This window comes from Semicossyphus pulcher, unplaced genomic scaffold (assembly GCF_022749685.1).
Source record: "Semicossyphus pulcher isolate SPU_LCO1_2020_fin unplaced genomic scaffold, fSemPul1.0.p SCAF_16, whole genome shotgun sequence".
NCBI lineage: Eukaryota > Metazoa > Chordata > Actinopteri > Labriformes > Labridae > Semicossyphus > Semicossyphus pulcher.
In genome coordinates, this window is record NW_027211670.1 from 3,769,345 (window position 1) to 3,783,632 (window position 14,288).

The 14,288-nt window shown below is 40.8% G+C and overlaps 1 protein-coding gene across 7 annotated transcripts in view; it reads left to right on the plus strand.

The window, feature by feature from the left end:
* The window catches only part of cacna1g (calcium channel, voltage-dependent, T type, alpha 1G subunit), a 146,113-nt gene that overhangs the window by 117,644 nt on the left and 14,181 nt on the right, over window positions 1–14,288 (plus strand). For 6 of the 7 annotated variants that reach the window (XM_069664473.1, XM_069664477.1, XM_069664478.1 and 3 more), the window contains exons 26-28: window positions 8,170–8,318; window positions 10,001–10,110; window positions 12,711–12,844. In XM_069664473.1, the coding sequence (XP_069520574.1) occupies window positions 8,170–8,318; window positions 10,001–10,110; window positions 12,711–12,844 (393 nt within the window). Of the gene's footprint in view, window positions 1–8,166; window positions 8,319–10,000; window positions 10,111–12,710; window positions 12,845–14,288 lie in introns of all 7 variants that reach the window. The other variant, XM_069664475.1, reaches the window with a different exon arrangement.

Below are 14,288 nucleotides of genomic sequence, written 5' to 3' on the forward strand. Positions count from 1 at the left end.
GGAGGGGAAATATCTCTGAAAAAGTGAGATGCCTTGGTAAAAAGTCTGAGATGCAGCTCGCGGTTGTTAAAGTTTTACGTCTTAGTGTTGAATGTCGTGTTGAATGAGATGAATCTCTTATACCTTTTGTGAGTTAGCAGTGAGTTACTGCAACTGCTTGGGGTTGTGCCAGTGGGTATGTGTCAATGGTTTCATAAGGCTGCCCACCAAACGATATCAGTGTCTGAAGTGTGATAGTAAAGTCAGATTCAACCATGTGATATATAAATGTTACTTCATCCAGTCATGCTGCTTACACGGCTTACTTGCCTCCTTTATGAAAATACTTTAGTTCATTCATAAATGTGGAGGAATGAAAGGCTGATGATCTATCTGTAGTGAAAAGGTGAAAATGGGAACTAATGAATTGTTGATATGCCTGAGAAGGAAAATCTAAATGAACAGAATGAGTAACGAGGCTCATTAATTTCCAGGGCGACGTTGTACCATGAATTATAGCTGCACCTGCTGTGAAAGAACGTACAGTACAAAGTTTGTGAGACTGAAAAGCTGTAAGTGATTTGCAGGAGGAAAAACTGCCCCAACAACACTCGCTATGAATATTTCATGTCGGGAACTTTCACTCTGAATATTTCATCTACAGAAATGTCAAGAAGAGAACAGCACCAAGCAGAGTGGCACATACACTCATACTGTAAGGCTGCCCTGCTGCACTCAATGTAGTAATAAAAGAGACATGAGGCGGAGTTTGAATATTTATTTATTTTTCCTGAGCGGGGGAGTTCTCCATGCAGGGATCCAAAACCAAAAGAGGTGTTTTAACCTGTGTGTTAGAGTGCTTATGTGGTATATACAATTACATAGTACAAAAGCTGAAGTAGCAGATGAGTTCTGTGGGCAATAACATCAGGATGTGTTGTGCTGAATAGGAATCAGGAATTTTAATGAAACGAAGAAGAAGTGGCACAGTAGGACTTTGAGACTGAAACTAACGAAGACATGCTGAAGCCTGATTTATACTTTGTCATTGAACGTATATCTTAGGTACCACGTTGGTACACCTGAGGGATCACAAATGTCTGTAGCCTAGCCACAATGAGCTTTTTCGATGAACAGCGCAATAGTTGTTGCGATTTGGGATGCACAATATTATCAGCACATTATCGGTATCTGCAGATAATGGCTTGAGATTGACATATTGGCATCGGCAGATGTGTCATTTTTCTGCCGATATTTTCCGGCGATGAAACAACGCTTTAATTATGCCTAAATGCTGAATGACACTCTAGCCAATGAATAGAAGTTAAACAACTTTCACAACTCTTAACTAGCTAACAATTAGCTCACATTCTCGTCATTTTACTGGACTTTACAACATCAAACATGCCGTAAATACACTTGCGGCCAAAGCCAACGCTAAAAGAGTGTGACATAAACATCAGTGCAAAACTAACTTACATATTCATGGACGCACACACCACAAAAAGAGTCGGTCGGCAATCACTGATGTCTCCGTAGTAGGTGCAGTAAACAAGTCTGAGCATGTCTCCCTCACTGCCGTGTTTCGCTCAGAAACGTGATCAGACACGTGACCTTTTCTACAACGCCTCTTCCGTCAAGCGCGAAGAAGGGTGCAAGATGTCTGCTGTATGGTAGATTTTGGCCACTACAATAAGAGTAGGCATGATATCAATTCCACTACAGGGGAGACTTGATGTTCTCTGCAATTAGGTATTAGGACAAAAACATGTGCCTAATACTGTAAAAACATTGATTAATTAGTGCAGTGACAATTGTTCAACAGGTTTCTGTACACAGCAGCAGCTCACTTTATGCCATAAGGTCCTTCTTTTTAACGATCTGTTCTGCATTTTCTTTGCCTTTTCAATGCAACTTCTACCAAGAAGAAAAAGATATCTGTTAGGAGAGATTATTTCTTTGTTTGTACAGCTTGTGGGAGTTTGAGTACTACAAGACCTCTAGGGTTGTCGTTCATTGTATTTTTTCAGTCTCGACATATTCTCATTTTTTACTGTCAAAGCTTAAAAACAGTGGATGTTGGTGGCAATTATCGTGATGAATGGGGTGTCTAGTTTTGCAATCTTAAAACGTGTTCCTCGGTTAAGTGCCAGACTAGAAGGATTAATGAAATAAGCTTAAAGGAGTGGGACAGAAAGACACCAAATTTTAATAAAGAGGACCTATCATGCTCATTTCAAGCTCTACATTTCATGTAATTTGGGATTTAATAGAGTAGTTTTGCATGAATTACAGTTCAGAAAAAGTCTATCTTAAAGTTGGCCCTCAGGTCAGCCTCTGCCTCAACCAATTCATCTTAGCCCCTGTCTGTTTAAGACCCCCCTTCCTTAGAGCTCTCTTTCTTCTGATTGGCCAGCATCCTGGAAGCACAGCCAAGGGGCAACAGCGGCAACAGCCAGCAACACTTGCAACTGCCATGAGCGCTGATTAAACATGAAACTTAAAGAGTGAGCTGAGCTGGATTGGCGCGCTCTTGCACTTCATGGACTATCCTGGTGGATTCATTTTGTATATGTTTACTTCATTATGTGAAATCTTAGCCAAGTTTAAAAAACACAAATCTGTAAATGTAACACCATATATGCCCGAAATAACAAAAAGCATTATAAGTCCCAATTATCAGTGCAGTCCAGGTACTTGATAGTTAGAATAAGTTTAACCAAGGAAGGCTACGTCATCCATATCATCACCTCAAGGGTTCTTCTTCTCTGTTGTGTGCAGTTCACAGGGACTGCGTTAATACTGTTGCTTTGGTAACAAACAAAGGGAGATGGATTCAACAAAAGGAGAAAGGGTAAAACGCTGTCATTATAGTGCTGAAAAGCTTCCCATCGGTTTGTACCTTGTCATCGATGTTATCCCTGTTACTCCGCCCTCCACTCACGCCGTCCAATCGCTTGCCTTCACCATTCAGTTCCTCATTTCAATTGGTCCATCCTGCTCAAGTATGACTCAGAAAGAGGTGTGTCAGTCTACCATGTGAACCAGCACTATGTGTGTTTGTGTGCCAGAGTGTGTTTGTGTGTTATCATGCCTTGTCATTTTGGATGTCTTGTTTTCTTATTCCTTTCTTCTCTTCTAATTTCTTATTTCTTTTCCTTTGGACTCAGCTGCTCCTCTCTGTTATCCCCCATTAATTAATTTCTCTTTTTTTATCGTTTAAGTCAATTCTCTCTGTATGTGTGTCTCTCTCTCTGTTTGATATGTAAGCAAGGCAGCAGAGCACTCGGGAATTCCAGTCAAATCTTTATTTGATTGTTTCACAGTAAATGTTTATTTTGACAATTGTTTTTTTTTTTTATAGACTCAGTGTTTGCTGGATGTTAAAATTGGACATCCAGCCTGATACAGTAAGGGATGATACATTTTCCCTGGCAGACACTGAGTCTCAAGGTTTACTCTTGAGCCATTCATCATGAAAGGCAGGGGTATAAAAGCAGCAGAAGCACCAACTAAAGCATGGCCTCACTGTGATTTTACTCATTTTGATTCAGACCTGTTAACTTTTAAATTGCACTTTTGCTGCTTTTACCACCCGTGCCCCTCTCTTCCTTTCACAGCCATTCTCTTTATCCTCTGGGATAGAAACTTTAAGACTCTTTTATACCCAACATCTCCTCTATTCCCTTCGGCCATTCCCATCCACATATCTTACCGCAATATTCCAGTCATCCAGACAACTTTTACAAAGCTCGGAAACCCACAGGTTCTCCAGACACATTGACAGGAGATCCATCCAAGCAGAAACCATTGCACCAAGAAATCAAAGTCATTGCAGAGTCTGAGTCAGTGTTTCAGGTTTCATGACTAGGCCTCCTTGTCATCAGAGTAGCTGGAACAACTTTCCACTTCACAACCTACTGTAGACATCCTCACATGATCACCACATTCTACACAGCTGTAGGTCCACTGTGTTCAAGACCCATTCTCTACACATCCAACCCAGCCCGCACCCACCCACACAGTCACAGTGTAGCATTAGCGCTGTGCTGTTCCTACTCATCGGTCCCACAACCACGGAGCCTAAGTGTGTCTGTATTTCCCAACAAAGACCGCCTCTGAAATGTATGGATTCTGTTTCTGAGAGTGGCTGCATCCAAAAGCAATCCCCAGGCCAAACCTCCTGCCCTTTACATCCTCACCCCCAAAGGTGAGTTGTTTGCCCGTGTCCACAAAGGGGGAGGTGAGTACACAGGAATAGGAATATGGCTCTTGGGGTTGTTTTTGGACAGGATATTATTTACGTCTTTTAATTTTCAACAGTGTTGTCCCTTATTTTATGCTGGACCTCATGCAGTTTCTCAAATGGGGTATTAGATCACCTTATAGTCAGTGAAGTTCATCAGTAAACCTAAAACCAAATGTCCACAAGATCCAACTGCTGTGTTCCGGCGATGCTGCTATTTCACTGCGTATGACTGTGCCCCATATGGCTGTGTCTGGTTCAAGCTGCGCGGCTGCCCGAGATGATGGGGCACTGTAGTTTTTCCTTTTGTGATTCTTTCATATTCACCGCAGCATATTTCAAAAGCGGCTCTCCAGTCTGTTCCATTCAAAATACTCACCTAGACTATTTTTGATGAAGCAGTTGTCTGGCTGCATCGAGCAGCACAGAGAACAAGGCAGGAACATCAACGCTAAATCAGCATGTAACAGAACAGCATGGTACAAAAGATCGGTGCATGGAAGTTAATTGGGGCGGGTAAGACGCTTAGCTTCTTAAAGATGTGGAATCCCAGCATAAGCCACTTGTCTCACTCAGAACAAAAGTACCGCCTGCTGTGACTCCTCTTTTTAAATGTCAGAGATTTTATTATGATGAAATAAATAATGATTTTATTACTGCTGCAACAGCTTGGAATGACTGCCCGTTAATTAAGTAGTATTTATTACCCCTAATTAAATCACTTTTTACAGCATATTCTGACAGTAGAAAGTTAACTGCCTCTCATGTACATGCTTGTTTTTTCACAAATAGGTATTAGAGAGGCTCTACAGCTCTCAAATATATGCAGCAAAAATAGAACCAGACCCAGAAAAAAATAAGACCTGCAAGTTAATTGCTCAGGTGATGAAGAGGGTGGACAATGATACACCTGTTGAAATGGCATCATTACTGGCAGCTGCAGCACAACACAACTGGATCAGGTGGACATTGACCCTTAAAGCAGCAGCTGCAATCTCTGTTTTTACACCCAGCATGTAGCGGCTAGCTTGTTTTGGGGATCACATAATGATAAGGAAAAAAAGTATTACATTTGGATGACAAACAAAAATGCCATTATACATATTATAGCGCAGTGAATAAACAAAGATCCTTTGATCTGAGACCCCATGAGATGACTGGCATTGATGGTCAATAAAATGTACACAGAGGTGATGTCGAACATGAGGATGGAGATGCAGAAGGCAGGCACTTTGATCTGCTCAGAGAGGTCACCACTCTGTGCCTTTGCACCATCGTTGTTTGCTTTAAAAATGAAGTTTAAGTGCAAAGTATGGAGAGAGAAGGCTGCCACATCAGTGAAGGAGCGAAGAGACAGTTGGAGCTCAACACGTTTTTTTATTCCACTGAAGAAATTTCCCATATGTTGCCATTTTACTCAAAACATATTATTTAGATGCCAGCATGGCTTAAAGCAGAAGCAGCTTAAACTGCATTCTTCATTAAAAGCGCCTCTCCTCTTTTATTTGTGGTGGAGAAAAGAGCAGTGGAAGTAAGAGCAGGGGAGGCAGCCAGTGTAATTTAGCTTCTTAAACTTTCACCTTTTCTTCACTCGCTCCATTCCCTTCCCTCTCCCCCTGAGAGAGTAGTTGAGCTTTAACCAAAAGGTTTCTGTCTCTGTCTTTGCTTCCATTTCTCCTTCCTGATCCTCTTATTTCTTCTTCCGCCTTGCTGCCTTTGCTCCATCCATAAAATTAGGGGGAATGTGTACTTACTTCCTTAAATTACTTTTTGGGGAGAACTTGAACCATTAGATTACCACCCTCAGCTATATTTAAGTCTTTTTCTTGGCCCTAAATTTAAATGTAGTTTACTTCATGAAAATAAAAGTACGCAGGGGAGAAATGTAGGCTTTTGCAGCATATTTAGATGAATGAGAAAGTATACTATAACATGAGGTGAAATAAAAGAACTGAGTGTGTCTGTCTACCTTGGCTCGCTGTGCACCTGCAGACAGAATCTGGAACAGAGTAAAAATAATATTAGCTCATTGGTAGATGATTGAGGATCTCATAAATGGGAGCTCCCAGAAATTAACTAAGCTGTTGCATTCCTCAAGGGCTAAACCTGCCTGCCCTGATTCAAAGACAAAGACTTACCAAAGATGCTTTAACCAAGCTTTATCATTGTCTCCTCGTTGGGCATAATAGTGTAATATCCAAAATGCTAGTCTCATTTATAAAAAGCAGCTGACAAGAGGAGGAAGTGTTGCTGCAGTAGACCTGAGGTGCTGAGAAGCAGAGCAGGTGACTGAGTGTGTCATCCTGCTTTAGTGCATTTATTTGAAGAGCCAAAGCAAGCACACCAGAGGCCACATTATTTTCACTTTCTGGCACGCACATCTCCATAGGAGTCCAGGAGCAGTCAAAATTCAACACCAGCTGCCCTGTGGTATACCCGGTACCACCAGCATTCAGGTTCATCTCTCCTGTTGTAAATATCAATAATTACCAGCAGGCGCAAAATAAGCTTTCAGCAAAGATGGCCCTGAACACAAACACAGAATAATTAACTTGAAGGCACTCAGCAGAGTGCAGACCTCTGTTGAACCTCAACATCCCTCCTACTTGCAAGGGGCCATTAATTACCTTTATTGTTAATATTCACCTGGTTGAACTATGAATAACGCGATTAAAAACAAATTATGTGGCGCCTTTTCTATTTTCTAAACTGAGCCCTGTTATGTTTTTTTGCTTTTCCATTACCCACCACCCCCAGAGCATGTATTTCTTTCAATGGCCAAACCCATAATTAAACGTTTCAAACTGAAACTGATGACACTTTATGGCTATGACTTTAGAAAATGTTAAGGTTGTAAAGTATTCTTCAGCATTCTACAGCATCAGTGTTCTTACTTATTTCTTCCAATCACTCTACTGTATGAGTCATATATTGCTCCCCCAGCTCTCTGGGTAGAGTCTCTCCTATATGATGTGGAAACCACTATACACATAGTAAATTGGACGCACACATGTAACACACTCATGGGAATCATTCCAGAGCAGCACAGCTGCAGCCGCACACGATTGGGCAGACAGGGAGAGCTCCAAACACCCAAAGGACTTTTGCCTTTTGAGTGTGTGTGTACGCCATTCCCTTTCCCGTGTGACCAACAGCCTTTCCTTCACTGATGGAGCAATAAGGCAATAGAAAGAGCAAGCCTTCTCCTCTCTTCCTCATCCTAATTCCCAGCCCATCCATCCATCCATCCTCTCTGAAAGGAGGAAAGAGGTGAGGAACATAGTGATGGATGAGTATGGAAGTATAGAAGTTTTCTTCTGCGTTATGTTTTTCTCCTGAGATGGGAAGTGAAAGGAATAAGGGAAGGCTGAGTCACATGACGATCAGAGACTCAGAGAGAGACATGGCCAAATCTCAAGACCAAAATATCCAGACAGCAGCCTCCTCCATGGAGTCTCTCTCTCTTACACACACACACACACACACACACACACACGCACATTAAGCACTGCTGTTTATCTCCCGTCACTCTCGCTCAGGGGACAGTTAATTTTAATAATTGTTGATCTGAGGAGAGAATTTGATTTGATTAGTCATGACTGTAAACCACAGGAGGGCTTGGCTGGAGTCTCTCTTTCTCTCTGTCCATTATCTGATCTGCCTTTCCCCTTTTCTAATTTCTTCACATCTATCTTTAAACATCTCTTTTTCTTAATGCCACAGTGAGTGACTTTAACACTTACAAGTGCACAGGAGGGTTTCGTCTGTTACTAATCATCTTTTGAAAGCAGCGTTGGTGCCTCCAGTCTTTAATGTATCAGGTCTACTGTACCGTGTGCCAGTATATTACCTTCTATCTCACTTATTGCACCCCCCCCCCCTCCCCTCCTCATTACCCCGCTCCCTGCACCCGACCCCCTGCCACCTCCCACTTCCCACAGAAGCTCAGAGTAAGCCCTACTACTCAGATTACTCCCCCACGCGCCTGCTCATCCACAAGATGTGCACCAGCCACTATCTGGACCTGTTTATCACCATCGTCATTGGGCTCAACGTCATCACCATGTCAATGGAGCACTACCAGCAGCCCAAGGTCAGATGTTGGGGGGAGGAAGGTGGGGCAATGGTGGTCAAATTGCTTAAAATGGTCTTATTTATTGCAAATTCCCTCGAGTTTGTTTTAATGGGTCACTCAGTGCAATCACAAATCAGATCAGCAACAGTTGGTATAATGGATATAATGCACAATGCATACTGTGTCAGTCCTGCATTGACTGGAATGTACAACTGAATCTGTCCTGTGTTACGGTGCAGTCGCCTGTTGTCTGCTTCTAAATGTTAGAGAGACATTGTACCATCAAATATTCAATTCAGCAGATAATACTCAATTCTGGTAAATCGTTTTTTTTCTTCTTTTGGGCATGAAAATGGTCAAAGAAAAAAAAAAAAAAGTTTCTTATTTAATAAAAAGTTTCTACATTTGTCTTTATAAACGATTGTCATTGAAATATAAGTTAATGTTTCCCTAGAACATCTAGTTCATTGTTTCAGGGAGCATCAGATAGTGTAATATAAGCTGGGCCAATGATAATAGAATACCAATATAAATAAAAATAACCTTCCTAAAATACCCAGTTTGTTCCTTACAAAGGTTTCAAAAGGGGATCAGGACATTAGAAACATAAATCAAGAAAGATAAGAATCGTAATCCCTGATAAGCAAAGCAGTGATGAACTTTTAAAGTAAGGTTAAAAAAAAGAGAGAGAGAGAGAAATTAGAGAAAGTGATGGTTTAAATGCTGCCAATGTTATACATTTAACATGGTGTCACGCATTTCACCCATGCGGGACAAGGAAAATGTATCCACTTCTACACCAAGGTCTGGTAAAGATACTTTGGATATGTAGTCCATATTTAACCACATACAGGCAGCTGTTTAAGCTGGGATTGGTCTTCCACTCATTTTAGAATGCATTTTTACTGCTTAAACTTACTGATGGCCACCTGCTTGAGCAGATACCTAAGGTGCTGTACAACAAAAGGTCCCTGTATTTTGAGCAATTCCAAAGTGAAAGAGTCTATTAGAAAAATACATGCAACATAAAAGGGATAGAAATTGAAAACTATTATAGAACTGCTGTGGTGGAAGTCATAGTAGATTGGAACAGGGAAAAAGCAGAAAGTAGCTGTAAGTGGATTTAGTGAAATGCCTGATGACCACAGATTCTTTCCCCCATTCCGCTGCTAAAGGTCAATTTTTACATGTAGATGGGCACTGAGAATTCTCCCACAGGCTAAAATGGACACTTTGATTCTAATGGCCTTTTCATTTAGTAAGAGGTAAAAAGGTGCAGAAGGCAATATGAGTGATCTATTAATGGAAAGGCTAAATCTGGATAGAAGGGCGGATGCTGCTTCTAAAATTTCACACTAACCTTGTATTTAGTATTAAAACAGTATCTCCAAAACATTATATAAAAAACAGCATTGTGTGAAAAGCATCGTATTTGTGGGGACATATTGCAAAATCTTTAGTGTATTTCTTGCAAAGACTGCAAATGCAGGAAAACTGTTTATTTACACAGCACATATATCCTTTGTAGCAACTGGAGTTTAACTGTAGCTTCATTGGATTTCTATGTGTTAAATTAAATTAGTAATAATAAACAACTAATTCTGCCAAGAGAAGGGGAAATGTAATGCTTGGTTTACTTGTTAAGTCAGATACTCGTGCAGTTTATTCATCTTTCACTGCTTTGTCCCCGACATCCTCAGGAGCTGGACGAGGCATTGAAGATCTGTAACTACATCTTTACCCTCATCTTTGTTCTGGAGTCTGTCTTCAAGCTGGTTGCTTTTGGCTTCCGGCGCTTCTTCAAGGACAAGTGAGTGTAATAACTTGCTCCCCGATGTTTTGACCTTTCTGACATACATTAGACCAAAATCCTGGATTACCATTTACCTCCCAATTTAGATTTTTGACATTTAAGTTGACATGATCTTCTAATAGATACGTGGTTAAAGGTACCGTTTTTTAACCTCTGAGTCATGTGGAAAATCTGAGACTACTTTCAGAGAGTTTAAATTAGCTTTTTCTTACGTGCTCCAGTGAATGGTTCTCAGTGAGGCTTGTATGAATACAAACGGCCTCGTTAAACACCTATAAAACACGCTGCCTTAGATGATTTCATAGCTTTGAAATCCCTGGCTTCCTTCTGAAAACCACACAATAATGGACAAACACATTCACAACAGCACAACTGTATACAAGCACACATCACACACAGAAATACACACACTGACACACACACACACACATCTCAGTGGAGGCATTGTGGTTTTGGACCTGAACTGACCACCAAGGGCTCCATGACGCCCATTCTCTTTGCCAGACTAGGCCATTATTCTTTTTTTGCATTTGGCAGTGGTTCACCTGGATATTAGCTCACTACACTCACTTGATTCATACACTGTGAGCATCTTAATGAGGATATGAGGGATAACGAGGAGTAAGGAGTAGGCTCCCTAAGTCCAGCATTATGGAAAATAAATAATGGAAATTGACAAATCGGAATGGTATGACCACCCAACACTATTTTCACTGACCACTTCTACACTCATTTTGTTCCAACATTTTGTTCAGCGCACTTTTATTGCACAGGGGCTGGAATATTTAATTTGGTCTTAACACTTTCTATTGTGACTCCACTTCAAGTGGAGTCACAATATCTGGGGAATTTAGAAAGCTGCTGCCTTCTGGGCTGAGTATACCATTACGCTCTTAATAATACAATAAACTACATTTTTTTACTCTGAAATAGTCCCTACTCTCCCATGCATCCAGAAAATGAGCCTTCTCTAAATATAATGTTTATATGATTTGTCAAATGTTTGTGACAAGAGCTTGGGCTTTATTCCATAAACCTCACATGATTAAATTGAGATGTCACAAAAGTCAATATATCAAGTGTCATGCATTCGCCCCTGTTTTCGAAATGTTAAAAGTTCAAGTCTGCACAAAGCACTGCAGCTGGCGAAAGCTTGAATTCCTGGCAGTGGCATTGGAATACCAGGTTTTCATAGGTAAAAAAAAAGCTTCAAATGTCCAAAAGAATGAATTAAACTGCTCCTATAACATGTAATAGTGTTGCTTAATACACAGTCACAGAATACGCATGCAAGACAAGTGAAAAACCAGATCAAGAGTCATTACAGGAGGAATAGATTAACATACATTGTTAATGTTAATGTTTTTCACCAATATTTTACATATTTTAATGAACATTTGTATTTTCTTAAAATACATATATTTAGAAATGATGCTGTGTAATTAGTGTAACCTAGCATATAAACAGGATGGGGGGGGGCTACCCTGACTCTGGTGGAAGATAACAAAATCTACCTCCAGCATCTCTAAAGCTAACTAATTAACACATTGTATCTTATCACTGTGAGGTTGCCAGGCAACTAGCACAGACTCCGGGGAGCCACGGCACATCGCCAAGAAACAGTCAGGCACACAAGCTTCAGTTCCGTTTGTTTTTTTATAGAATAAACAAACAAGATAAATGATGCTAATTAGTGAGCTTTAGAGGTGCTGGTAGGTGGATTTAGTTACCTTAAGACTGTCTTTCCCAGTCTTTATGCTTAGTTAAACTCATTTCAAGTCGACTAGCAAATAACTGTATATCTTGTGCTTTATTGATGATCTTTAGTTAAAGAGCTCCTCTGAACAGCAACTTCATTAAAGTGACGCATTTAAAAAGAGACCACACAAAAAATATTTGAGACGTAAAACCAGGAGCTAAAATTTGTGCATTTATTAAAATGCCAGATGTCAGTACAGGCATTACCAGAAGGTGTCCCATAATTAGTAGTGAGTAGTGCTGAGATGGCCCTAGGTGGGAAGCAATAAAGCACAAAGATTGAGTTTCAGATGACTGTTTCCTTGCAGAGACATCTAGTTAGTTTGATGTCGGTGTTCCACAAGGAGAGCTTGTCGTAGCATAGATAAAAGTGAACCAGCCAACATTGCCGACAACACTGGAACAGATTTAGAACAGATTTGCACATTGGAACAAACATGTTCATTATTTTTAGTATTTTTCATCATTGTTGTTTATTTTATTTAAGTTAGAATTATTTAATTATAATACTCCCAAATATGAGGTGAGGTTTATATAACTTTGCAAAGAAACAGCTGGTAGATAAATAATGAATATGAACTGATCTGTGCTATCTCACTTGTGGGCTTCTCTCTGCTTTCAAGTCAAAGTGAAGACACAAGTTATTTGTTTTGAGGTCAAAATTCAGTTGCAAGTCTTGTTGATTATTTCAAGCCTTATTCTTAAGATCAGTAATCAGCAAAAGAAAATGCTTCATTAGAAATTGAATGTTTGTGATGGTTTCTGTGAATCCGCTTATTTGCCAATTGCATTTTTGAAGCGATCTCAGTCTGTGTGTTTGTGTTTGTGTTTGTGTGTAGGTGGAACCAGCTGGATCTGGCCATTGTGCTGCTGTCCATCATGGGCATCACTCTGGAGGAGATTGAGGTCAACGCTTCTCTGCCCATCAACCCCACCATCATCCGCATCATGAGAGTGCTGAGAATCGCACGAGGTATGAATCCCCTGCAGTTCCCATCGCCCATCCCTGCCTCCATCCATTCACCCCAACCCCTCCCTGACTCACTCTCTCTCAGAGACATACACACACTCTGCTCTCTTTCACGGTGCTGTACTTTTAAGATGCCTTGTAAAACAGCCACGTCCCTGGGACTCCCCACTTTGTCATTTTTGGCTGGCAGGTCTCAGCAGGTTTCAGGCAGGGTTTGAGTCGACCAGATGGCACAGAGAAACACACTCAGCTGACAAACACAGCACCAAGAATGAGCAGGGAGAGGGAGAGAGTGAGAGAGATACAGAGACAAAGACTGAAAGGAGAGAAGTGAGGAAAGATAGCTGTGGGTGAAAGAAAGCCAAGAGATATTATGAGAGTAAGTGAATTAAACTGTGAGAGACTGAGTCACGGTATACAGGGAAAAAATGAGAGGGGACAGAAAAAGGGAAGAAAGAAAAGGTTGCAGGGCTGATGAATAACTCATGCCTGGCAAACAGATAATAAGAAGATGGAAAGAAGTTGGAAAGGTGAACAACGGATGTTAAAGTGAAAAATTTGAGATTAAGTAAATGAGGATAATGAGAGATAAATTAACAGAGCAAAGGACGTCGGTGTGAGAGAAACAGAGAGCACTTAGTGTGCCTGGAGAGAGAATCATTTGTGAATAAGAGTGGAGGAGGTTCAGAATTAGGAAGGCTGAGTTACAGAGATGGGGTGGGTCTGGCAGGAGGAAGAAGAGGGCGGGGAAAGCTAAACCCTCAGTTTGCTTTGGGCTGATTTCTGTCCAGGTAATTAAAGATAAGAGAAGGCTGGAAGCAAAGAACAGGAGGAAGAGAGGAGAGCTGAGAGAAAGAAGCGATAAGACTGGCAAGAGGGAAACTTGTGGACTTTTAATAAAAGTACCATGAAAGTCCATACTGATACCTGTCACAAAGACCACCAGGTACAAACTTACCTGTTACACATATGTGAAATTGGTTGGGATATTTTAATTTGCAAAGGAATATGTAATTGGATCATTATAATAATAATTTTAGAAACATTGCAATGTCAATTGAACTTTGTGTTAAAAGTGTTTCTAAAAACATGTGAGTGACAATGTTATGGTTGTTTCCATGCCGCATGTAAGAAGCTGGAAAAATATGACTTAACAAGTGGTGTCCCATTAAGGGCAGCTACTCAGTCAATGGCACTCCAAAACTAGGGGTAGGGCCAAGTGGGTGGAATTAGAATTGGGTCTTTGTTACACCCACTCTTGCATGAGGTCACCCTCACGGCTGTAGCAGTTTTCATAGGCTGATTGTTTGGATCTCAGAAAGTACCAGCGTGGGCTGCCACTCAGGCTGCTTTTAAGCTCGGTACTGTTTTCACTCTGTCTCTAGAGCAGAACTTTTCCATGGAAGTATTCAACCACAAAGACATATGGGATCATGTTGGGAAACTA